General features: G+C 57.7%; 1 protein-coding gene across 1 annotated transcript in view; it reads right to left on the bottom strand.

Moving 5' to 3' along the window:
- UVSSA (UV stimulated scaffold protein A) overlaps positions 1 to 16,865 on the bottom strand; it is a 41,808-nt gene extending 24,943 nt beyond the window's left edge. Inside the window, exons 1-7 of the mRNA XM_012466865.3 lie at positions 16,482 to 16,865; positions 16,246 to 16,345; positions 14,744 to 15,074; positions 13,301 to 13,421; positions 11,539 to 11,928; positions 10,207 to 10,319; positions 9,816 to 9,944 (exon numbers count right to left, since the gene is read on the bottom strand). Of these exons, the coding sequence (XP_012322288.2) occupies positions 9,816 to 9,944; positions 10,207 to 10,319; positions 11,539 to 11,928; positions 13,301 to 13,421; positions 14,744 to 15,074; positions 16,246 to 16,343 (1,182 nt within the window). The 5' untranslated portion in view covers positions 16,344 to 16,345; positions 16,482 to 16,865. The remainder of the gene's footprint in view (positions 1 to 9,815; positions 9,945 to 10,206; positions 10,320 to 11,538; positions 11,929 to 13,300; positions 13,422 to 14,743; positions 15,075 to 16,245; positions 16,346 to 16,481) is intronic.
- Positions 16,866 to 24,239: the final 7,374 nt, after the last annotated feature.

Raw genomic sequence — 24,239 nt, 5'->3', positions numbered from 1 at the left:
TCCCCGGGTGGAGGTGTCCCTGGGTGGAGGTGTCCCTGGGTGGTGGGGTGGAGCTGTCTCTGCGTGGTGGGGTGGAGGTGTCCCTGGGTGGAGGTGTCCCTGGGTGGAGGTGTCCCTGGGTGGTGGGGTGGAGCTGTCTCTGCGTGGTGGGGTGGAGATGTCCCTGGGTGGAGGTGTCCCTGGGTGGTGGTGTCCCTGGGTGGTGGGGTGGAGGTGTCCCCGGGTGGAGGTGTCCCTGGGGGTGGAGATGCCCCCAGGATGGAGGCGCCTGCATTCCCACAACCCCACAGCACAGCTGAGGGAAATGTCCTAGAAGGGAGATCCCTGTCGGAGGAATACCAAGCAAGGAGACCCTTAAAGGGTTTATAAGAGGAAAACTGGGCAATGGAATCACTCTGACACACACTGTCATTTCTAAAAAGCATTCCCAGCCGCAACGCCTCAAAGCACCCACAATCCCAGCTTTGTTTCCTGAAGGGAGGAAGGACAACTGAAGAAGAGCCTGATCCTCAGGGCAAGAGCCTACATGTTCACCAGAAATGAAGCCCTAGGAAGCAGGGGATCACGGCTCCACAGCCAGCCCCCACGGAGCCAGCCCTCACAGTGCCAGGCCACATGGAGCCAGCCCCATGGAGCCAGCCCCCACTGAAACAGGCCCCACAGAGCCAGTCCCCACGGAACCAGGCCCCACTGAACCAGGCTCCATGGAGCCAGTCCACATGAAGCCAGCCCCCACAGAGCCAGCCCCCATGAAGCCAGGCCACATGGAACCAAGCCACACGGAGCCAGGCCACACGGAGCCAGCCCCCATGGAACCAGGCCACACAGAGCTAGCCCCCACAGAGCCAGGCCCCACGGAACCAGATCACATGGAACCAGGCCCCACACAGCCAGCCCCCACGGAGCCAGGCCACATGGAATCAAGCCACATGGAGCCAGTCACACGAACCCAGGCCACATGGAACCAGCCCCATGGAGTCAGCCCCCAACAGAACCAGGCCCCATGGGGCCAGGCCTCACAGAGCCAGGCCGCATGGAACCAGGCCACACGGAGCTAGCCCCCATGGAGCCAGGCCACACGGAGCCAGGTCACACGGAGCCAGGCCCCATGGAACCAGGCCACACAGAACCAGGCCCCATGCAGCCAGCCCCTACGGAGCCAGGCCACACAGAGTCAGGCCACACGGAGTCAGGCCCCCTGGAACCAGGCTCCACACAACCAGCCCCCATGGAGCAAGGCCACAGGGAGCCAGCCCCCTCGGAGTCAGGCCACATGGAATCAAGCCACATGGAACCAGGCCACATGGAACCAGGCCATATGGAGCTAGCCCCCATGGAGCCAGGCCACACAGAGTCAGACCTCACGCAACCAGCCCCCACGGAGCCAGGCCACAGGGAGCCAGCCCCCTCGGAGTCAGGCCACATGGAATCAAGCCACATGGAGACAGCCACCCATAGCCAGGCCACACAGAACCAGGCCCCAAGCAGCCAGGCCACAAAGAACCAGGCCCCACCCAGCCAGCCCCCATGGAGTCAGGCCACACAGAACCAGGCCACACAGAGTCAGGCCCCACGGAACCAGCCTCCAAGGAGTCAGGCCCCATGGAGCCAAGCCACAGGAGGCCACAGGGCCCAGGCCCCAGCACCCTGCCGGGAGGTGGCCCCAACACCAGCATCGTCACACCAAGTGTACTTTGTTTAGGAGCAGCCCACGGCCATGCATCTGGGAAACATGGGAGACATTAATCACTGGAAACTGTAATTTTTGTTATCAGTCTAACACTGATCAAAAGGGAAGCCTGTCTCCACCGCTGACCTGTGAAACGTCCCAATTATACTCTTTGGAAATGACGGGGGCACTTAACTCCCGCGCTGAGCAAATGATGGCGATCCATCACGTCTGAATAACAACAAGCCACGGACCTGAAAATTATTTCTGTACAGAATCTGCCCAGGAATTTATGAAAGGTGGAGAGCAGCCCAAGGTTTCAGTGCATTACGGTTCTCAGCCAGTGCAGCGCGTATCAAACACTAAACAGAATTTATGTGTTTTAATTTTCTAAAAGGTGGATGTGGACCGGGTGCTACAATGCATAACATATAGTGCCAGATTTTAAATATGGGGGTCATTTTCAAAAAAGATTATGCTTATTGCTCGCACCCTTGAATTTCATCGGGGACTTTTATCAAATTTTCATTTCCTAAAAAATATTTAACTGCTGAGCTAACTATTAGGAATTATCCCTTCTTTCTCCCCAACTAAAATGGTTCATTTCTGTAATTTAAGTTTGGAGCCCTGGGTTCCCCTTTGTTCTTGAATTAGCGCTGATGAGGCCACCCTGGTCCTGCTGAGTATCTCCCTCTGTCACACTGGCCAGGTCCCGCGGGAGCATCTTCACCCTCAGGAAGGCCCAGGGCTTTCTCCCGGGCAAGAGCCCACCACAGCCCCTATCCACATTTCAGCTTGCAACTATTTAGAGGCTGCGGTGACCCCTCAAACCACAGCAACTCAGGATTAAGGGACTTCCCTGCTAACACTAAACGTGAGGCTCAAAGCTGCTGTTTTCAGGTTTTAATTCACACGAGACAAACTCTCATGTCTGAAACCCACAGTGCAATCGCCTCTGACATCTGGCACCAGGCACGCTGAACGTCAGGGACAGGCAGGGATGCTGAAGGTGAGGTGCTGTGAGCCCAGGACGCTGTGTAGCTGTTCACAGGCCTGTTCAGAGGACAGGAACAGTGTGGTCACCAGGGACAGAGCTCCCTGCGGTCTCGAAGTGCACGGAGCCCAAAGGCAGAGTGAGGCCCCACACTAAGCATCTCTTCCACGTGTTCCCACACGCCTCCAGTTCACCTCTGAGAAGTCACATCACCAAGTGGTGAGAGGCAGCGGCCACCTGCCCTCAAGCTCAGGAACAGATGAGCCAGGGGCCAGCACCACGTGTCTGCATGCCCTGCTGAGGGGCTGGGCACCGGGGCTGGGGGCTCTGGATGAGCAGGAATCCTGAAACAGAGATCACACACCCTATGGCGGCGCCGGGACTGGAGATGTCACACAATGAGGTTAAGTTTGGGAAAGGCTCTCAAGAGCAGTCTGCTTTTATCCCGACCTGGAGGCTGAGTTTCCCGTGATGAGGCAGGGGCGTGGGAGGTGCAGGTCACCCACAGGCCACCCCCCCAAGGGCGCTGTGACATGTGCCACACCTTTCCTAACGGACGAAGTCCCCTGCAGGGCCATGGAAGCCTCCCGAGGCGGATCCGCAGTGTGGGAGCCACAGACCCCTCGACACGGAGCACCAAGCCCAGCTGGGCACACGGTGCCTCCAACGGAACCCGGCTCTGCGGGGAGGCACGCAGGACACTCGGGGCCTCTGCCGGTTTCATACAGACGGATTCTCACCCACACTTAAAAGGATTTAGAAAAATGAGCCTCCATCATTATAATTAAACAAGCAATAAAATGGCTAAAATATACAATGCAATCGGTTCCCAGAAGTAGGGTGGCGAGGTTACTAATTATCTGAGAAGGAAGGAAGAGGCCCATGCGAAGGGGCAGGTCCGCCCACCACACGCAGGCTGGGAGATACAGCTGGGGCCATTAAATAAATTTTGTACGATCTAATTAACTTGGTACGCGGTCTCAATTACTTTTCACCCAAGAAATCACTTTTGTTCAGTTTTACGTGTGTCTGTTTCCCTTTTAAAAAAAAAAAAATGATGTAAGGCCTCGTCAGACAAGTGAGTTCCAAACTGCATTTGTCTTTCAGCGCCTTGATGGCTATGCATTTAAAAACCCATTCTATCTTATAAACTAAAAATTAAACGTGCTCAGCTGTGATGGTCGTCATTGCATCTGCTATTTATATGCTAATGCCCTCCCTGGAAGGCCGTGCAAATTGCCCGGCCAGGCCAATATCTCATGTGCATCTCGCCTGCCAGGGACGCACCTTCAGAGGACGGAGGGCGGCGCGGCGCGGGGCTGGCCACAGTGAGCGTGCAGGAAGGGCACCTGGCGGGCAGCCCTGAATCTGCTGGATGCAGACACAGCTCAAGGGTGCGTCCTCACCTCCGAAACCAGAGCCCGGAGACTATGCCGAAGCAAATCACCGCTGTTTAGAATGACGGGCTCTTTACTAGAATATCTACACTCATCAATACGCTCTTACAAGAATATCACAAAACACAGAGCTGCAGGCCTCTTCCCATCCTCGTCTGACCCAGATCACTCACTCCCAGGAATGCGGCTCAGACAGACCTGCCCTTGGGAACTGCCGGCCAGCACAGTGGGCCTCGGCCGCGTCCTGGAGTCCCAGCTGCAGGGGCCAGGGCCACAGCGCCACAGGCCTGGGGGCCTTCCGGGGTGTGAGAGAGAGAGACCTCAGGTCCACAGGATGCCTGGAGGTCGATTCCAGAGCCAGGCTGTGGGCAAAATTCTGCTGGGTCTGAGAGCCGCCTGCCAGACGGAGACACACATCTGTGGAACAGATGCAGGCCGGGGGTCCCGGGTCTGTGCTGCCCTCCAGATGGATGGAACTGGGCCTCTGCTCCTGGGGCAGCTAAACTGGTGCTTGCCCTGGGTCCCCTACAGGATGTTATGAGCAGAGGTTGTGGGCCTGGGTCTTGCTGAGCCGGAACGCTTTATGCAGTGCTCACCCAGGGGTCATGTGGACTTCATGTAAACACCCCTCAGTGGAGAGCGGAATGACTTCTTAGAATGTCTGGCACCTCCAAATCCAGTAGCTCCGGCCCCCCATCAGCTCTGCAGTGAAAGTAAACTCTTGGCATGGGAAAGTGAAGGCTGAGTGTGTTCTGGCTCCAGGGCTCCTGTGATTCACACACACTCGCCTCACAGGTGTGGGAAGGGACCCCTGCCCCCCGACCTTTTCAGAGAGGGAGAGTGCAGCCAGGGCCCACGGGGGCCAGAAGGCCAGCCTCCGGGAAGTGGGCTAGCCTGTTCATCAGGCAGCCCTCAGGCACACTCACACTCATCAGGCGGCCAGGCCTCGACAAGGAGACTGGGACCAGGCTCAGCTTCTCCGTGAAATGAGGTGAAGAACCAGGCGGCCCGCAGGATTGCTTTCCAAACAAAAGGGATCATGGCGTGGGAGGTGTTTCAGGGAGCGCTAGGCTTGTCTGGGAAGTGCCCTCTGTTTGCAGACAGGTACTGAGAGATGGCAAAAGCCCGAGACGGGGCCTGTGCTACCAGCGTGGGAGGAAGGGCTGGCACAAGGCCCTGGCTGGGCCTGAGATGTTCTCCCAGTGCTCCCTGCGCTGACTCCAGAGAACCGGTATGTCTGCGCCCCCCGCAGCGGGCAGCCCTCGGGGACGTGGCGGCGTGGCCTTCGGCGTGATGGAGGGCCCATCACCCAGGAAGGTTGTTTACCGTCCCTACTGCGGCACAACGCTTTCCCACGGCGCTGATTTAGGTCCCTCCTCCCCTGCCTGTGCCTGGTAGGTCCACATTTCATTCCTGGGTTTTCAGTTTCTGTCCTTTTCACCTCCAGGAAGTCAGACTCCCATGGCTCCAGAGCATCACAGAGAACTTTCCCTCATGCACAGCAAGGAAGGGAGGTGGGGCCTTGATTCCAGGGGCTGACAGGGTCCCCAAGAGCCTATCGGCTCCATCCCCGAGCCCACTGAACATCGGAGGGCAGGAGAATGCTTCTGGCATCTAACTCCAAAGATCAGAGCTTTGGTGGTGAGCCCGCTGGAGGAGGCAGGCAGGTGGCCGACAGAGAAAGAAAACCACAGAGGTGGGACGACTCCGGTTCTGTGAGGACATGTCCACAGCCGACGCCACGTGGCTGCCACATCAGACTCAACGTCGGCGAGAATAAAAACAAACACCCACACGGATCTCTCAGCCACATAAACAAACAACCCAATAACCAGAAAAAGGAAAGAGAAAACCATGCTGACAGTACCGAGAGACTGATGCTCAAGACGGTTTTCCAACTCACTGGCTGGTAGGAAATTAATATTTTGTTAATTACACAATACAAAGTAATTGGTGATCTGAGCTATATAACTTGGCAGCAGGTAACGTGAAAGCTTCCGGAGGATTTTTATCAGCTCAGTGAATGACGCAGCATGGATTAGCACACCTGCCCTACAGCGCGGCAAGACTGGACACTAAATCTACCAAACGGCACCGCACATCCATCCAGGGAAATTCGCCCCCAGCCTGCTCCCGGAGGGAAGCCACACAGAGGCACTCCGAATGCACAGCTACACATATTGAAACCAGCCTAAGTATTTTCTGAAGACAGAACATCTGTTTCGAAAGGAAAACAGCGTTACCTAGAAACCAAGTGGGAAATGCTAAAAAGGAAAGAGAGAGCGTCGGCTCCCAGAGACTGCGGGAAGAGAACCTCTGCACGAGCGCCGGCCGGAGCCGCCACAGGATGGGCCGCGCCTCCCTAGTCGGGGCTCCTGCCTCCTGCCTGCGGCTAGCAGCGTTCAGTGTTCCCGTCTCCTGCACATTTGCTCAAAGTTCTAAAAATATTTAAATCAGGTATGATTGAATTAGCGTGGCCTGTTCTACACACGGAGTTAACGACGCCCATCCCGTGCTAAATGGGGAGACGCTGAGGGAAGTGATTTAAACCCTCTGTAAATTTTATTCAAAATTAACGAGGAGCACCTCGTTCATAATTTCTAATTAAAACAGCTCTAATTAACATCCATGTCCATCAGCCAGCCCCACCTGCCGCACACACGCCACTCGGACGGCCGTGGCCCGCGCGGAGCCGGGAGAGATGGGCAGATACTGCGGCGGCGCCGCGTCTATTCTGGGAAGCATCGCTCACCTGAGCCAGGCGAGCTCGCCAATCACTTCATCTCCAGGCAGCTCCTCGCACTCCAGCTGCCGCGAGCAAAATCTCTAAGGGCTTCAGAGCAGCGCTTTAGAAAAAAACAGTTTGCAGAGAAGGGTCTAGAAAGTGTCCATTCAACTGACAAAGGAGCAGCGTGGCACCTCGCTTCCCCCCAGAGCTGTGACATCCTCAATCCAGCCTCACAGGCCCAGATGCCCTCGCACATTCACCAGCCCTGAAGCATGGCAGGGGCATGTCTGCTGGCCAGACCGTGTGGCCAAAGGGGGCGAGGGGCCCTGCACCAGCACCCAGAGCTGCCCTCCAAGCGTGTCAGTCCTGACCGCAGATGCCCCCCGCCGAGTGCCACCGCTCCGATCTCGAGAGGACGCACACAGATGAGTCAGGAGCAGGCCCCCAACCAGCAGGAGTGAGGAAGGACAGTGAGATGGTGGCAGACCCTGGGCGCTGGGTCACGGTGGCTGCCTGTGTGCTGAGGGCTGGGGTCATGGGCCACAGAGGACAGTGCTGACGGCTCAACCATATGGGGTGGGAGACGTTCACATCAGTCACTCAGAAGCTCAGAGACAGCTGACGGCATCGGTGGGGTCTCCAGGACCTGGTGGGTGGGAGCAGCAGCAGGTGGGGTCCCACAGGGGGCTGTGCCCTGCCTAGCACCCTCCTGCACGGCCCAGCCCACACCTGTCTTGCAGGCCCTGGCCACCACTGACCAGGCCCTTAACACAGCACCCTGAGCAGCCCTGTGGCAGGAGAGGCTGGCGCTGCAGTGGTCCAGGAAGCCAGCGCTCCTGAGCTCACACAGGCTGGGGGCCAGGCTGAGCCAGACACTCACGGAAGGGCACCTGGTCTCCCTGGCACACAAGAGTCTACATCCACCAGGGTGAGGTGGAGCTGTGGGTGCCAGTCAGCCATAGCCAGGAGCCTGCGGGCCTCTCTGGTCTGCAGTGGCGTTAAGAGTCCTGACCCGTGAAGCGGCAGTTCCTCAACCCCACCCAAGCAGGCCGAGCTGCAGCAGCCCCGGACTCACTTCTACTAGCCAGCCCCGCTCGAGGGCCGTCCCAGATGCTGTGGAGCTGTGAGATACAGGCAGGAGCAACACCAAGCATTCCAGAAGGTTCTGCTGCCAGAGCCTCAGGCCAAACAGAGCCACCTGGCTGCCCCAGCCCCACTGCTGGTACTAAAAGGACTGTGCCAGCTGGAGGAGCCCAGACCACACCACCCATCGGTCCCCCCCTTTGCTCTGTGGACCCAATGAGCCAGCTGCCCACTGGCCACCTTCAGACAAAACCGTTCACAGACTGCAGGAGCCGAGCCAGGCGAGTCCGGGGTGGTGGCAGTGGCACAGGGGCAGTGCCTGGCTCAGGGTCTCAGGCTCAAGCAAGCCTTGCCCATGCAGTGGAGATGGGGCAGTGACCTTGAGAGGGGCTCAGTGTGAGCCTCAGAAAGTGCCCCGTGACCCCAGTGGGCGGCCTCCACGAGGCCCACTCAGGAATGGTGACGGGGGCTGGCGCAGGGCCTGGTCCTGTGGCTACAACCCTGTGGCCTGAGAGTGATGGGCGTGGGCAGTGGGCTCACCCTGATCCCTACGTGCTGATGGCACTCACCATCTTCCTCCCAACCTAGAAAAGCATCCCTTCTCATTGCAGAAATTATATTTTCGTCAAAACTCACAAGAGTACTTCCTCGTGGAGGGAGGTGTTGACCAGCACCCACAAACGTGGCCACATGAGCAGCCCAGCCACTGAGGGGCCAGCGACTCTGCCAGGCATGGGGCTCCCACATGATATAAATTCTCCCGGAGTCAGAATTTCGGGACTGAAAGAAGAAAAGCAAGCTCGCCCTCTGCTGGCCCCCGGCGGCTGCACACCCCCACCACATCCGGGACGCAGGGCCACTGACCTGGGGAGAAATTCAGGCTGGGAAGTTCACAGAGAGGAGCTTCCCCACCGCCCCCTCCACTCCCACGGCCCCCGCACGTCTGCCGCCCTGGAAGCCGACCTCTTCCCAGCAAAAAGCACAGCGTCACTTCCACCCCAAAGCTTTCCTAAAAATGAGGAGAGCCGAAAGGGCACCATCTCCCAGGCCAGGGCTGGGTTCAGTCTCCGGACTCTGGAGTGTCAGGGTTCAGGGCTTGGGTTCCCTGAGGGAGAGGCACCTGAGAGGCAGCACGGCCGCTGTGCGAGCCCAGGGTGGCCGCTGTGTGCCTCCAGTCCCAAGACCCGACTGCGCTGGGCGCCCAGAGGACGCTGCAGAGGACCCTGGCTCTCACACCCCTCCAGGCCGTTCCACGCTCAGCCGGCTCCTCAAGGCTCTGGCACAGCAGCGTGCAGGGCACCCCCACCCTTGACCGGCTCAGACACGCACAATGCGACGGTCTCAGTTCCCCACATCACTCTGCCGGAGGCGCCCCATACCTCCCTCCAGCCTCCAGCCCCTCCTGGTGGTCCTGCCCCCTTCTAGCCCCATGCTCCCTGCTCAGCGAAGTGTAGTGCCCCCCACGACCCTTCCAAGCCCCTTACAGGGCCCAGCAGACAGTGGCCCGAGTACTCCAGGCGGGCACCGGTGCCCACACTGACCCTCTTGGCCATCCGAGAGCTTGCCAGGGGTCTCTCCTCTGCGGGATACAGTGCCTACCAGGACAGGCATCACATGGCTGGCGACGCCCCAGGAGCTGTGGGGGGACTCGGTTGCGGGAGATGGCCTGACTGGTGGCTTCCTGTAGCCTCCTCTATGCACGGCGCTCAGCATGTCTGTTCAGCTACCACGCATGGCGGCCGGGCAGCACTGACAGCTGCACCGTCCCCTCTGCCACCACAGCAACGACCCTGGGCTCACAGGAAGCCCTTGCCGGGAAGGCAGGTGCTGCTGAAGCCAAGTGTGCTTGGCGTGTGGTGGGGCTCTGCCAGGCCCACAGGCCCAGGACGTGGTCCCCACAGCTTCTCCTCCCCACTGAGGCATCTGGGACCCCTGCCCACTCACCCTGCGGCTCCACCCTCCCTCGGGTTCGATGTCCAGCTCTTTGTATTTCCTCAGGGCAAGCTCCAGTTCCGCCTTCAGGTCAATGGCGCGTTTTAAATATCCGCCGTGAGTCCCGACGCGGGTGAAGCGCTGCGAAACGAGGGGGCGGAGAGCTCAGAGGCCAGTTGGCAGGCCCTAAGAAGCCATCCCGCTGGGAAGCAAGTGCCAGGTCCACTGGCCTGGGGGAGTCCCCGACATACCCGGGATGCAGAGGACGAAGCTGCGAGTGAGGAAGAGAGCCCTCACGGGTCAGGGGCCCTTCAGTCTCCATACAGTCCCCCCAAGAAAGGGACCCCTCGCACCCGACACTGCACATGTCCCTCAACCCACAGATCCCAGGTTTGAGACTCACCTGGATCCAGGAGCAAACGGCCGGCAGGAACTTATTCTGGATGAGCTTGAGTGTGTCACGGGCAGCGTGGACCACAGCGAGGTTGTCCTCGTTCTCCTGCACCTTCAGGCCCTCTGGGGAGAAGCACACAGAGGTCACCTGAGGGCGCCGGCCGGTGTCTCCCATAGACCCCAGCGAGACGGAGCGCGCGGCAAAGGCTGCTCTAGCCTGCGAGGAACCTGCCAGATGCCCTCCCTGCTTCCAGGGATCCCAAATCTGATGCTGTGAGAAGTAAATGTTTTATGATCTCAGGAAGCAACACGCGGCTTAACACCAAAGCCCCCCTCACTCCAGCTCCACCGCCTGTGTCTCAACCTCCTCCAGTGCAGCCATCCGTCCAGAGGGGCGAGCCCACCCCCATGCTGGGCACAGAACCTTCCCTTCTACAGCCCACCTCATAGGATGGGGCCCCTCCCAGCCTCACCCCCAGCCGGGCCTCTCTGTCGGCACCGCAGCTCTGACTCTGCCCTGTCTCCCACCGTGGCACCCTCAGTGTCTGGCACGGGGCCGCGCTCTATGTAGTGAGGGCGCCTGGCTGGCAGCGTCGGTGTCCACCCCACACAGGCCTGCAGGCTGCCTGCAGCCTCACTCCTGAGGCACCTCTGGGCAGCTGAGCCTGGAAGATCAGTTCTCCCAGCAGCTTCCCAGCCTGGCTGCCTCCGGGCCTGGTGAAGGGATGCCCACTGTGCCAGCTTCCAAAGAAGGTTCCTCAAAGAGAGTGATTTGCAGCCACACACATACTCAAAGGGCCCCAGCCTCCGCCCACATCCCAGGAGGGGAGCCCAGGGCCTGGGAGGAAGCTGGAGCCGCGGGGCGGGGCGGCCGTGTCTCCGCAACCCTTCCACACCCGGGCTGGAGCGCCAAGGTTGCGTGTGGCCATTTCAGGATCACATTTTCCTCCAGGCAAAGGCAGGCACTACCTTACCCCTCATGGTAACATAGGACCCTAACAGGCCTGTGAGCTGGCGGGATGCCCACAAGGCCTGCCCAGGGCTCCTGGTCACTTGGAGGTCAGACCTGTGCTCTGCCATCCTTCGAGGACCACCCTAACCCTGTGAGTCCGATCTGCCCACAGCCTTGCCGAGGCGGGGGCTGCCATGAGCTCTTAGAAGTGTCCCTGTGGCCACAGAGGCCTGGCATGGGTGGGGGGAGCCCAATGCGGAGGCCACACAGAAAGGAAAATCCTAGTGGTGACCCCTGACCCGGTCCCCAGGGGACACCCCTGCAGTCCAGAGCTGCTGGGCTGGGTGCCAGTGAGGGAGGGACTGAGCCAGGAGCCGGGCAGGCTGTTACCTGAGCAGAGCTCCACATCCAGCGTGTACTTGTGTGAGCCCAGCCCGTGGCTCCGCACAAACTCCTCGAGGTCGCTGTCCTCATCCTCATCTGAGGGGTCCACCGCAGCTGCCTGGGGCGGCAGTGGCCTGCCTCCCGCTCCGGGTTGGCCTGCGGAGGCAGTCAAGTCCCGACTGCAGCAGGGCTGCTCCCCGTCCCGGGGGTCAGGGGGGCCAGACCGGCAAGGGCCCACCTGGCTGGCGCAGGAGGAGCGGGGGGCATCGGACGCGTCAGGAGCCATGCCAAGGGATTCTGTCTCCAGGCTCGGGCCAAAGTCAAAGTCAAACGGTACCAGCAGCCTAAAGCAGCTCTGCACCTCCGTCAAGCAGGATTCCACTTCTCCAGACATTTCTGCCAGAAGATCAGGACGCCTGTCTCCTGTGCCACACGCAGCAAAAGCACTAGCCCCCCCAAAACCACACCCAGAGGCTCACTCCCTGAAGGGCGTCACTTTTCAGCACCAGGTGGGTCAGGGTCCTGCACCCAGCCTGCATCCCTTGGGGCCTCCTTTCTTCCCAACAGAAGCCAGGCCTCTGGTGTGTGTATCATTTTCCTTTGTTTTTTGAGATAGGGTGTCACCGTTGCCTGGACTGGAAGGCGGTGGTACAGTCAGAGCTCGCCACAGCCTGGACCTCCCAGGCTCAGGTGGTCCTCCTGCCTCAGCCTCCTGATTAGCTGGGACCACAAGCATGTGCTACTATGCTCAGCTCATTTTTTTATAGAGACGGGGTTGCCCAGGCTGGCTTCAAACTCCGGGACTCAAGTGATCCACCCACCCTGGCCTCCCAAAGTGCTGGGATGACAGGTGTGAGTCGCTGTGCCTGGCCGTGCAGTGAGCTTTTTAACTGCTTTTGAAAGCACCAGCTCAGCAGCTGGGCCCGCAAGACAATCTCTCCGCACCTCTGGGTAGCGAGCACAGGCACGCGGGGGTCGTCAGCCCGCCTGCACGTTCCAGGACGAGGCCGCACCTCCTTTCTGGAGCAACAAGACGCCCTCGTTCATGCCACACCTCCCAGGCCGGGGCAGCTTTCCTCCTGGTGGCCTCCTCGTCATCCGGGCACCCTGCTGCCTGCCTGCCTTGTGGGCTCCTCTGAGGCCTGCGTTTCCCAGAATTGGCCTGTGGCAGGGCCCATGCAGGGGACCACGGTCTGTGAGTGGGAGGATCTGAGGCACAGGGAGAGCCCCTAGCCCTGCAGTCTGAAGACACAGGGCTGTGTCTCCACCCACATCAGGAGACGCCTCAGGAAGGCCGTGGCACCTGGGTCTGCCCACACTCCTCAGACTCCGGTGGTGCCACTCACGAGAAAGGCTGACTGCCATGAAGTAAATGGTGAGATTTTGGGGAAGGGCTGGCAAGGGCCAGGCAGTCATGAGATAAACGGGCAGCACCTTCAGCCAGGCCGAGGCTCAGACCACTGCCCACATGCACACCTGTGCCCGGCATCTGTACCCAAGGGTCTGCGCAGTGAGTGGGCATGGGTGAACGTGACCACCAGAGGGCGCGGGAGAGGCACGGACGGCCTGGGAGGTCCCTGCAGGGACCTGGGGACAGAGCAGGGTCTATGGCTGAGAATGCCTCCCGGCCTGACCTGAACCATATCCACCGAGCCTGTCTGAACACCTGGGTCCCCTGCAGCCGGGGCCCTGGGACCAGGGGACGAACCGCTGGACAGTGGGCAGCCCCCAGGGGCACAGACCCCCCCACTCCATCCTGGGCACTTGCCTCGCATCTCTCTCTCCGCCTGGCTGGCTCTTTCCTGGTAAATTTTATCCAAGTGCTTCCGCTTCTCCTCTTCTCTCTTTCTTTCAGCCAGAGTTCGAGCATTTGCATCTTGAAAATCCACCTGAGCAATTGAAATTAAAGACTAGGGCTGGCCGGGTGTGGTGGCTCGCACCATAATCCCAGCACTTTTGGAGGCCGAGGCGGGCGGATCATGAGGTCAGGAGCTTGGGACCAGCCTGAGCAACATGGTGAAACTCCATCTCCACTAAAAATACAAAAGTTAGCCAGACGTGGTGGTGCGTGCCTGTAATCCCAGCTACTCAGGAGGCTGAGACAGGAGAATCGCTTGAACTCGGGAGGCGGAGGATGCAGTGAGCTGAGAGCGCACCATCGCACTCCAGCCTGGGTGACAGAGCAAGACTCCATCTCAAAGAAAAAGGACCGGGGCCATCTATGAAGAACGTGAGGAAAACAGAGCGGAAGCAGGCCTAACAGAAGACCCGGCATCCACGTGTGGCCAGCAGCCTACAGGGTGTTTAAGTCCACAGTGAGGTTTTTGGTTTTTTTTTTAAAAGAGACGGCGGGTCTCGCTGTGTTGCTGAGGCTGGACTCAAACTCCCAGGACCAGGTGATTCACCAGCGCGGCCTCCAGTCACTGAGACTATAGGTGTGCACCTCCCACCAGCCATTCACAGTGCATCACAACAAAGTGAAATGCACACCGCTCTGGTCTGGGCCTGGGAAAGCCAGCGCATCTGCTACACCTAAAAGAGGCAATGAGACTTCTCACCCCAAGTGCCACGTAGACAGGAGAGCAGCGTGCCCGCTCCATTAGCAGGCAAGGGCCGCTGACTGGACCCAGGGGCCTGAAACAAGTCGAACATGAGCCCGGGAGACTGGGCACTCCGTGGGCACACAGGGAAGCTGGCGGGGCTGGGCTATCACCCTGAGGGGGCATGAGCCTTTGTGGCAGGTGGGGCAGGGGGCACGGCAGGGTCTGGGCAACAAGGCTGGGTTCAGCCCACGGCGGCAGAACCTGGTGAGTTTCATCATGCCAGGCACCAGCCAGAGCCCATAGGGGTTCTGGGTGGACGCTTCACGTGCAAGGTTGGGAAAGGTCCCAGAGGCCAGAGGCCACTGTCATAGCAAATGCTGCATCTGAAAAGCTGAACTTGGCTTTTGTCTCCTACATACACATAAAAAATTACGAAAAATGCAGGCTCAGCGCCATCCACACATAAAGCTTCTGCTCTTCCTCTCAGAGCTGCGGCACCCGTCTAAGGGAGGCCCTGAGCCCAGCCGCTTCCACTCCCCCACACCGCATGGATGGTGCCCAGGCAAGGCCAAGCAGGCCCGGCAGGAAGCGCATCTTCCCCTCTGTCCAGTCTGCCCTCCTCCCGTCGGGAAACCAGAGTCTCTAAGAAAATGGCCAGACCCACCTACCTTTTTGTTGTGTCTTAAGAAGTGGTAGCCCAAGGCAAGCTTCTTGTAGGCCTCCCCGAACTTCTCATTCCACCCTCCCACGGCCCGGGTGGCTGCCTGCCTCAACCTCTGCGCCGCCTCCCTGGGGGGCGGCAGAGGCTGTGCAGGGTCTGTGCCCAGCGTGAGCTCCAGGAACTCCTGGAAGTTGGAAACAAGCAGCACCCGGAACTGGTGAGACCTGGCGAAGAGCTCATCCACGATCTGAAAGGCTGAGAGGCGGATCTCGGCGTGCTCCTGGGTCAGCTGTGCTATCAGCAGGCGGTAGGTGCGGCTCAGCTGCTCCTCCGAAGACCTGGGGATGTGAGCCGGCCTGACCCAACCGCCCGCGCAGGGAGGACGGGCGAGGAAGGCTCTCCATGCAGGGGTGCAGCACACATGTGTGACGGGGAACATCGCTGCCTTCCCATCTTTCTTCTCCCCTTTTCTAGAGCAGGTCTGCAAACTACTGCCCAAGGCCCACCTCTAGCTCCCCAGCCTGGCCTGTTTCTGTGTGGGCCACAAGCCAAGAATGTTGGAACAAGCAAAAAACACTTGGTGAGACGTGAAAATGATGCAGACTTCAAACGCAGCGCCCATTCACAAAGGTTCACTGGAAGGCGGCCCGTCTATCCGCCTGCATCATCTGCAGCTGCATTCACAGAGCTGAGGTCTTAAAGCAAAGCCGGAAACACAAACCACCCAGCAGGAACACACAGCGCCAGGCACAAACACACACCTCCCGGCACAAACGCACACCTCCCGGCACGAACGCACACCTCCCAGAAGGAACGCACACCTCCCAGAACTAACGCACACCTCCCGGCACGAACGCACACCTCCCGGCACGAACGCACACCTCCTGGCACGAACGCACGCACACCTCCCGGCACAAACACACACCTCCCGGCACAAACACACACCTCCCGGCACAAACACGCACTGCTCAGCTGGGTGCCTCCTGCTGCAGCCAGGAAGGGAAGGCCTAGTGCTGCAGACGTCTCCAGCGCCTCCTGACTGCTCCTCTTCCCAGATCCCGGCCCCACATAAACCATTGTGATTTGGATTTCCTGGGGCATGTTACAAAACCTGACCTGAAATTTTGTATCAAAACATGAACACTCCATCACCATAAACAATCTGTAAGTTCCCGTTTTACAAACGCAGGAGACAAGATAAGCAGTGTCCCCAACGCCACACGCCCTGACCCTAGGACCGTGACCACCAGCAGAGCGCTGACGTGTCCCCAACGCCACACGCCCTGACCCTAGGACCGTGACCACCAGCAGAGCGCTGACGTGTCCCCAACGCCACACGCCCTGACCCTAGGACCATGACCACCCGTCAGAGCTGGGTACTGCAGCGCCCTGAGAAAATGTCCTGGGTGTGTCCCTCGGGTGGTTTCGCCCAGGTGGGGCAGGCAGGGGGCCTGTGTGTACTGGGCTCAGTGGGTCAGTTACCGTGAATTACTGAATCCTAAGACATACTTGCAAATTTTCTTCAGTTCCTTCATTTTCTCAGGATTTAGTCGGGATTCTCCTGAAGTTGTGAGCTCTTCTACCAACTTTGAAAGTTTCTGATCCATATCTAAAAATAAGTAAGGCAGAAATGCTCAATCATCATCCGTATTTTACAGCTCTTGGTGTTACTAACGGGTTTACTGGGCTCCACCATAAACCGAAGTTCCGGGAGGACCCTGAGGCTGGGGTCCGCCTGTCTTTACCTTGGTGGGTGCCTCTCTGGGAAATAAGACAACTGAAGGTGAGGGTCAGCGGGAGTCCGGCAAGGCCTTTCCGGTGGTTACAGTTTTAAAGGTGAACCTTCGACTCGGGACCTCTGCACCGCATGCGCGTGGGACGCTGCGCTGCGTTACAGGAACGAATGGCACTGTCCTCATCAGCTTTTCCCTACGTCACTGCTGCCGTTTCCCTTGTTCACCCAGATGCCGCGGGGCAGCCTCCAGCAGGGCTGCAGAGACCAAGGGCAGCCGAGAAACTCAGACCAAAGAAAGCCGCGCGCGGAGGCCCAGGCCCGAGCACAGCGGCGTGCAGGGTGGGAAGGGACGAGAGCCTGCAGCACCGGCAGGAAAAGGCCGGAGGACCCGGAAGGAAGCGTCAGGCGAGGCCGCGGAGCTGCGCCCTACCCGGGGAAAGGAGGGGCCCAGCGGGGCCGCGCGACACTGGGGCCGCGGGGTCTCTCCAGCAGGACGGCTGCACCGGGCGGGCGCGCCGGCTTCGGCGGTGCTCCGGGGCTGCGGCCTGTCATTCGGCCCAGGGCCCGCCCTGCGGCCCCGTCGCCGATGCTCTCGGGGACACGGGAAAAGCGGACACGCCCGGGCCGCAGGTCTCTGCCCGGCCCCCGCCGAGCCCCAAGTGCTGAGCCGGCGCGACCCCCGCCCGGCAGCGTAGTCACAGCCGCACCTAAAACTGACGCGACCGCTCGCCTCGCCCCGCCCCTTCCGGCGGGGGGCCCGCCCATCTCGTCAGGTGCCCAAGAGCTCTACAGCCATTGGCTGGCCCTGGGTCGGAGCGGAGGTCACCACGGCGACGACTGCACCTACCGCTCGACGCAGCCGTTCTCGCCGTCGCCCCACCCTTTCCGGCAAAGGCCCCGCCCCCTATCATGGGCCCTGAGCTCGGCAGCCAATGGCTCACCCCGGCCCAGGAGGCGCAGGCGCGAAGACAAGGCCGCGGTTTGCGCGGTGACGTAGGCGCGCTCCCGGCGAGGGCGGGGCAGCCTGGGAGGGGAGACGCGCGAGAAAAAAGAGGCGGGAGGGCGCAGCAAGTCCTTAAAGGGGCCGCGTGTGCGGGCGCCGGGGACGGGGCCGGCAGGGAAACTGAGGCCGAAGGGAAGTTCCGGTCTGGGCCTCAAGACCACGCCCCCCGGAGGCTGCCGGCCTGGTCCGGTCCGCGGCGGACGGCGGGTGAGGGCTGCCCAGGAGGGAGGGCGCGGGCCCTCGTCCCCGAGCTCGCCCCGCGCAGGGCGCGCTGGACCCCGCGGTGCCTCCTGCTCCGGCCCCGGGGAGGGACCCCCTGGGCGGGCTCGGGGGCCTTTGGGGCCCGGCTCCGCGCCAGACACACAGCAGGGGCTCCTGGGCCCTGCTGGCCCCGAGGGGAATGAGGGACAGAGGCGCCGTCCGTCCTGCAGCCGGGAACGGGGGGGAGCGCGAGGCCCGCTGTGGCGGGCGGACCTGGAGACCGGGCTCGGGGGACCGCGACTCTGGAGGCCGCGGTGTGGACCCCACTCGCGGGGCAGGCGCCGGCGGCGGCGGGGAGGGGTTTCTCTTTGCGGGATGGGCGCGCAGCCCTGTGGATCGCGCTTTTGCGGGGTGGATTTCAGGATGTGTGAGTCACTCTCAGCAAAGCCATTGTTTTGACAAGGAAGAGAAGAGGGACTCCCTGCGCCGCGCCTCTCGGCGGCGGCCTCTGGCCCTGGGTGTCGGCGGCTCCCAGCTCCTTGCTTGCAGCCAGCCCCGAGCGCTGACCCGCCTCACCCCTTCCTCACCCGGCCTCGCTTCGCTGAGGAAGCTGCAGCCCGAGCAGCCAGACCCTTCCGCAGCGCCCCTTGTCCTGTGCACCCGATCCCTGGCCCGAGCTTCCTCCAGGGCACCCATCAGCAGTTCCCCTCTGTCTTCTACAGCATGATTCCTTCTGTTGTTTATTTTCATTCGCATAAAGGGTGCGGTTTCTCCCATACTAACAAAACCTCTATATCCAACTTCTCACCAACCTGTTGCCTTTTTTTTTTTTTTTGCTCCCCTTTGCAGCCACATTCTTAGAACTGTCTTCACCCTGGCCGGGCGCGGTGGCTCACGCCTGTAATCCCAGCACTTTGGGAGGCCAAGGCGGGTGGATCACGAGGTCAAGAGATCGAGACCATCCTGGTCAACATGGTGAAACCCCGTCTCCACTAAAATTACAAAAAAAATTAGCTGGGCATGGTGGCGCGTGCCTGTAATCCCAGCTACTCGGGAGGCTGAGGCAGGAGAATTGCCTGAACCCAGGAGGCGGAGGTTGCGGTGAGCCGAGATTGCGCCATTGCACTCCAGCCTGGGTAACAAGAGCGAAACTCCATCTCAAAAAAAAAAAAAAGAACTGTCTTCACCCTGTGCCCTGCCTTCCTCCTGCAGTAAGCCTGTGCCCAGCCGGGTCTCCAGGGATGCCTGAATTGCTAGGTCCAGTCTCTGTTACACTGCCCCGGGGTGTCTTGTCAGCCCTCAGGCTCAACAGCACAGCTGAGCTGCCCGCCACTGCCCTCTATATCAGCTGATGGCTCTGCATCCTTTTTTTTCTTTTTCTTTTTGAGACAGTGTGTTGCTTTGTCACCCAGGCGTGATCTCGGCTCACCGCAACCTCCGCCTACCGGGTTCAGGTGATTCTCCTGCCTCAGCCTCCCGAGTAGCTGGGATTACAAGTGCCTGCCACCATGCCCAGCTAATTTTTGTAATTTTTTTAGTTGAGACGGGTTTTCACCATGTTGGCCAGGCTGGTCTCGAACTCTTGATCTCAGGTGATCCGCCTACCTCTGCTGGGATTACAGGCGTGAGACACCACTCCCGGCCCACATTCTTTTTAAGTGTACTTACCGCTTTCACCTAGACAGCTCATATTCTGGGCCACTGAGCGAGTGTCCATGAATTTAAAAGGACTAAAACCATGCAGAATGTAATTTCTTTCTTTTTCATGTTTGAGACAGGGTTTCAGTCTGTCAGCCCCTGTCAGCCAGGCTGGAGTGCAATGGTGTGATCATAGCCCAGTCACTGCAGCCTCAGACTCCTTGGCTCAAGCCATCCTTCCACCACAGCCCCCTGAATAGCTGGGACTACGGATATGCACCACCATGCCTGGGTAATTGAAAAAAATTCTTTGTACAGACAAGCTCTCACAGTTACTCAGGCAGGTCTTGAACTCCTGGGCTTGAATGATCCTCCCACCTTAGCCTCAGATCCACCTGGGTGGGTAGATCACTTGAGCCCAAGAAGCCAAAACCAGCCTGGGCAACATGGCGAAACCCCGTCTCCACAAAATGTATGAAAAATTAGCCAGGCATGGTGGCATGCACCTGTAGTCTCAGCTACTTGGGAGGCTGAGGTGGGAGGATTACTTGGGTCCAGGAGGTCGAGGCTGCAGTGAGCCAAGGTTGCACCACTACACTCCAGCCTGGACAACAGAATGAGACCCTGTCTGTCTGTCTGTCTATCTGTCTGTCTCTCTCTCTCTCTCACACACACACACACACACACACACACACACACACACACGCAAAAGACATCATTACAGATCCTATACACTTAAAAAAACATAAGGTATGGACAACTTTATATCAAGAAATTATATAACTTAGATTAAGTTAACAAATTCTTTAATGACAAAAATTATCAAAACAGACTTAAGGAAAAAAAGACCTAATTAGTCTTAGCACTAGTAAAGAAATTGAGTTCATAAATAGAAATCTTCCCGCATAGAAACCTCCAAACCCACGTAGCTTCACTGTTAAATTATATCAAACATTTAGCTGGGCAGAGTGGCACGCACCTGGAGTCCCAGCTCCTTGGGAGGCCGAGGCAGGAGGATCACTTGAGGCCTGGAGTTTGAGGCTGCAAGTGTGAGCTATGATCGCTCCAGTGAATAGCCACCGTACCCTAAACCAGGTGACAGAGTAAGACCATCTCTTAAGGAAATTCTAACAAATTGTTTCAGAAAATACACAAGGAGAGAAAACATTCTAATTCATCTCATGAGTTTTGAAAACCCTGATACTAAAACTAGACAAAAACACTAAAAGAAAGATCACAGACCAATAACCTCAATGACCAGCTGCAAAAACTCCCTAGCAAAGTACTAGCAATTCAGATCCAGAAATATGTAAGAAAATACAACATGACTAAATGGGAATTCAAAGTCAATGTCATTCTCCATAAACAGAAGAAAGGGGAAAATCATTTGCTAATTTTATTATAGGAATTTAAAAAATTGAACACAATTCAACATTCATTCATGATCATAACTCCCAGGACACTAGAGTGGAACTTGCTGAGCCTGATAAAGGACATCTTCAGGAAAACTTAGGGCAGACACCATCCTGAATCGTGAACAACATAATACGCTTTCTGCCAAACGCTGGAGACAAGGACGTCCGCTCACCCCTCCTACACTTAACACTGCCCCAGATGCTCCCACCAGCACCATGAGACAAAGAAATGAAAGGCATGAAGATGAGAAGGGAACGGGGCAAAACTGTCTTCACTTGTAGATGATATAATCACAGACACAGAAGATTCTTCAGAATTTGCCAAAGAGCTGCTACAACTGATGAACAAGCTAAGGTCGCAGTACGCACAAGATCAATATACAAACATCAAGTGTATGTCCACGTATCACCAATGAATAACTGGAAGGTCGAAATTTTAAAATATATTCATGATAGCATTAAAAATCATAAAACAGTTCAATGTATGTACAAAATATGTACAGCCAACACTATAAAGCTTGGATGAGAGAAGAATGTAACTCCATGGAAAGATATAACATGTTCATGGGGCTGAGGACTCAGTGGTGTTAGGATTTCTACGTCCCTGTTATGCACTGAACTGTGGCCCCTGCCTCCCAAATTCCTGTGTTGCAGCCCTGACCTCCAATACGACTGTATTTGAAGATGAGGCCTTTAAAGAGGTTAACATTCAATGAGATTCTAGGGACAGAGCCCTGGTATGACAGGACTGCCCGACATGCGAGTGCACGTGAGGACACAGTGAGAGGGCCTTCTGAGTGACAGGGGGGCTTCTGTGTGAGGGGGGCCTTCTGTGTGAGGGAGGGTTTCTGAGTGAGAGGGGGGCTTCTGAGAGGGAGGCTTCTGTGTGAGGGGGGCTTCTGTGTGAGAGGGGGGCTTCTGTGTGAGAGGGGGCCTTCTGAGTGACAGGGGGGCTTCTGTGTGAGGGGGGCCTTCTGTGTGAGGGAGGGTTTCTGAGTGAGAGGGGGGCTTCTGAGTGAGAGGGAGGCTTCTGAGTGACGGGGTCTTCTGAGAGGGACCGTCTGAGTGAGAGGGGGGCTGTCTGAGTGAGAGGGGCCTTCTGTGTGAGGGGGGGTTACTGAGTGAGAGGGGCCTTCTGAATGAGAGGGGCCTTCTGAGTGAGAGGGGGCCTCGCTGGGGGCCAACCTGCCAGCATCTCCTCCGGAACCATGAAAAAATCAACGTCCATTGTTTAAATCACCTAGTCTTGGTCTGTTACCGCAGCCAAGCCAACTAATACTGTCCCCAAGTAGGGACAACGGGTTCACTGCAGCTCCAGTGAAAAGCCCAGCACGTTTTTTACAGTGTTCAGTGGGCATTGATTGGTTGACTCTAAAATGTACGTGGAAGTGCAGAGGACCTAGAACCACCTGGACTATTTTGACAAAGCAGAACTGAGGGACTCACACTCCCTGGTTCAAGATTTGCCTTAAAACTGCAATGATCTGCTGTGAAAAGAAAGTCATTAACAGGAAAAACAAAAAAGACCCCACTACGATGATCAAGATACCGTATGAAAATAGACCTAAAGGCCGATCTAACAGAAGATAGTGTCCAGAAGTAAACCCCAACTTACACAGCCAGGATTGTTTTTAAATAGAGCCAACATTATTTAACAGGGTGAGAAAGGTCTTTTCAACAAATGGTGTTAGAACAGTAGAATAAACATGGGATGGGGTGGGAAACTATCCTCAAGCTCTTTCTCACGCAGCAGACTCACGTTAGAGATGTGTTACAGACTTAAACGTAAAAGCTGAAAGTCGCTCTTTTAGAAGATATAAGAGAATATTATTGTAACCCTGGGATAGGCAGATTGTTTTTTAGAACATAGAAATGCATTAGTCACAAAAGAAAGAATTGAACTGCGCTAAAATTAAAGCATCTGCTGATGGAATGGCAGTCAATAAAGTATAAATACACATATCCCACCAAGGATTTGTATGTGAAGAACTACAGATCAGTAAGATAACACAATTTAAAATGAGCAAAAGGCAAACGTAACAATCAGCACATCAGGAGGTCAACGTCGGGCATCAGAGAGAAGTGAAGGAAACCACACTGAGGCAGCCGCGCACACCCACCTGAACGGCTGACGGGACCACGCCAAGTGTCGGCAGCAACCTGGGGCCACTGAACCCTGACACTGCCCCTGGAGTGTAAACCGGCATCACCAGCTCTGGAAAAGTCTGTGGCGGTTGTGGTCCAGTTAAACGTACAGTGAAACACACCATGACTTGATTCATTCTACTTCCAGGGAATTACTTCCCGAAGAAATGAAAATGTCTGCAAGAAGACTGGCACGTAACTGTAAGAGGTTTACTCCTCGCAGCCCCAGTCAGGGAACAGCCCAAACGCCCACCAAGGGAATGGATGCACCGTGGTCTGTGCACGCGTGGGTCACTCACTCCTGCTCAGCAACGCCCGGGCGTGAGCCTCACGGGCCATTTGCGGAGTGAAACAAGCAAATGGTGTCCACGCTCCGCCATCTGACGTGTGTGGGGGCACAGCTAGCCTCTGGTGAAAAACCGGGGCAATGATTGTGTGCAGGGCTTGTGGATAACTCAGAAGGGACGAGCGCTCGCTTTCTGGGGCCATAGGGACGTTCCGGACCTGGACTTCAGGGGTGGTCACATGTAGGCTCACATTTGTTAAGGCTCCTTGAGTAGCTTTTACGTATACGTGCACTTTAACGTATGTACTTTTCACCTCAATTGAGGAGAACAGCGAGAGAACCCAACCAGCGAAACACTTCACATTCAAGACTCACGGTGCCTCTCACCGGCGCGGGTGTGGAGCAGATGGAAGCGGGTAAAACCCCTTTGGCAAATGTTCGCTGTCTGCCGAGCGGACCCATGACCCAGCAATCCGTCTCCTTGGGATCTTCCCACAAAAGGCTGATGTGTCCAGCAAGGGTCACACCCCAGAGTGTTCACGCCAGCCAGCCTGGGAGGAGCCAGGCAGCTGTGCTGCTTCTGCCTGTGGAACACAGGCCTGTGAGTAGGTGAGACTTTGCCATGCCAGGGCTGAGCCGTGGCCCACACCACGTGGCTCTGTGTTCATGGAGCTCAGGGACTGGGTGAGCCGCTTCGATGACCAACGCCCAGGGTATCAACCTTGAAAGGCCAGGGGCCGGAACAATCTGTGTGGCGGTTCCACAGAAATTCATTACGTGAACTTAGAATGTGTGCACTCCAGTATGTTCTACTCGAGTTAAAAGGAAGGAACAGGACGTGAGGCAAGGAAAGCCCCTGCTTGTGAGGACGTGCAGCCCGGGGCTGCTGCATCACCGGAGCAGAGCGTGCGGCAGTGGCCCCACAGGGTCTGCTCCGGCCAAGGTCTGACCAGGACGGGCACTCAGAAAAGCACGTGTGAGTGCACTGGGTTCCAGCAGCACGGCGCTGTGGAGGGGCCAGGGCAGCCGCCATGGGGGAAGAGATGGGCTAAGGGGCACCAGGCTGGCCACAGGAGCTGG

This window comes from Aotus nancymaae, unplaced genomic scaffold (assembly GCF_030222135.1).
Source record: "Aotus nancymaae isolate 86718 unplaced genomic scaffold, 86718_ANA_hifiasm-v0.15.2.pri h1tg000006l, whole genome shotgun sequence".
NCBI lineage: Eukaryota > Metazoa > Chordata > Mammalia > Primates > Aotidae > Aotus > Aotus nancymaae.
The sequence above is the reverse complement of the archived record's forward strand: the minus strand, read 5'-3'. Positions and strand labels throughout refer to the sequence as shown.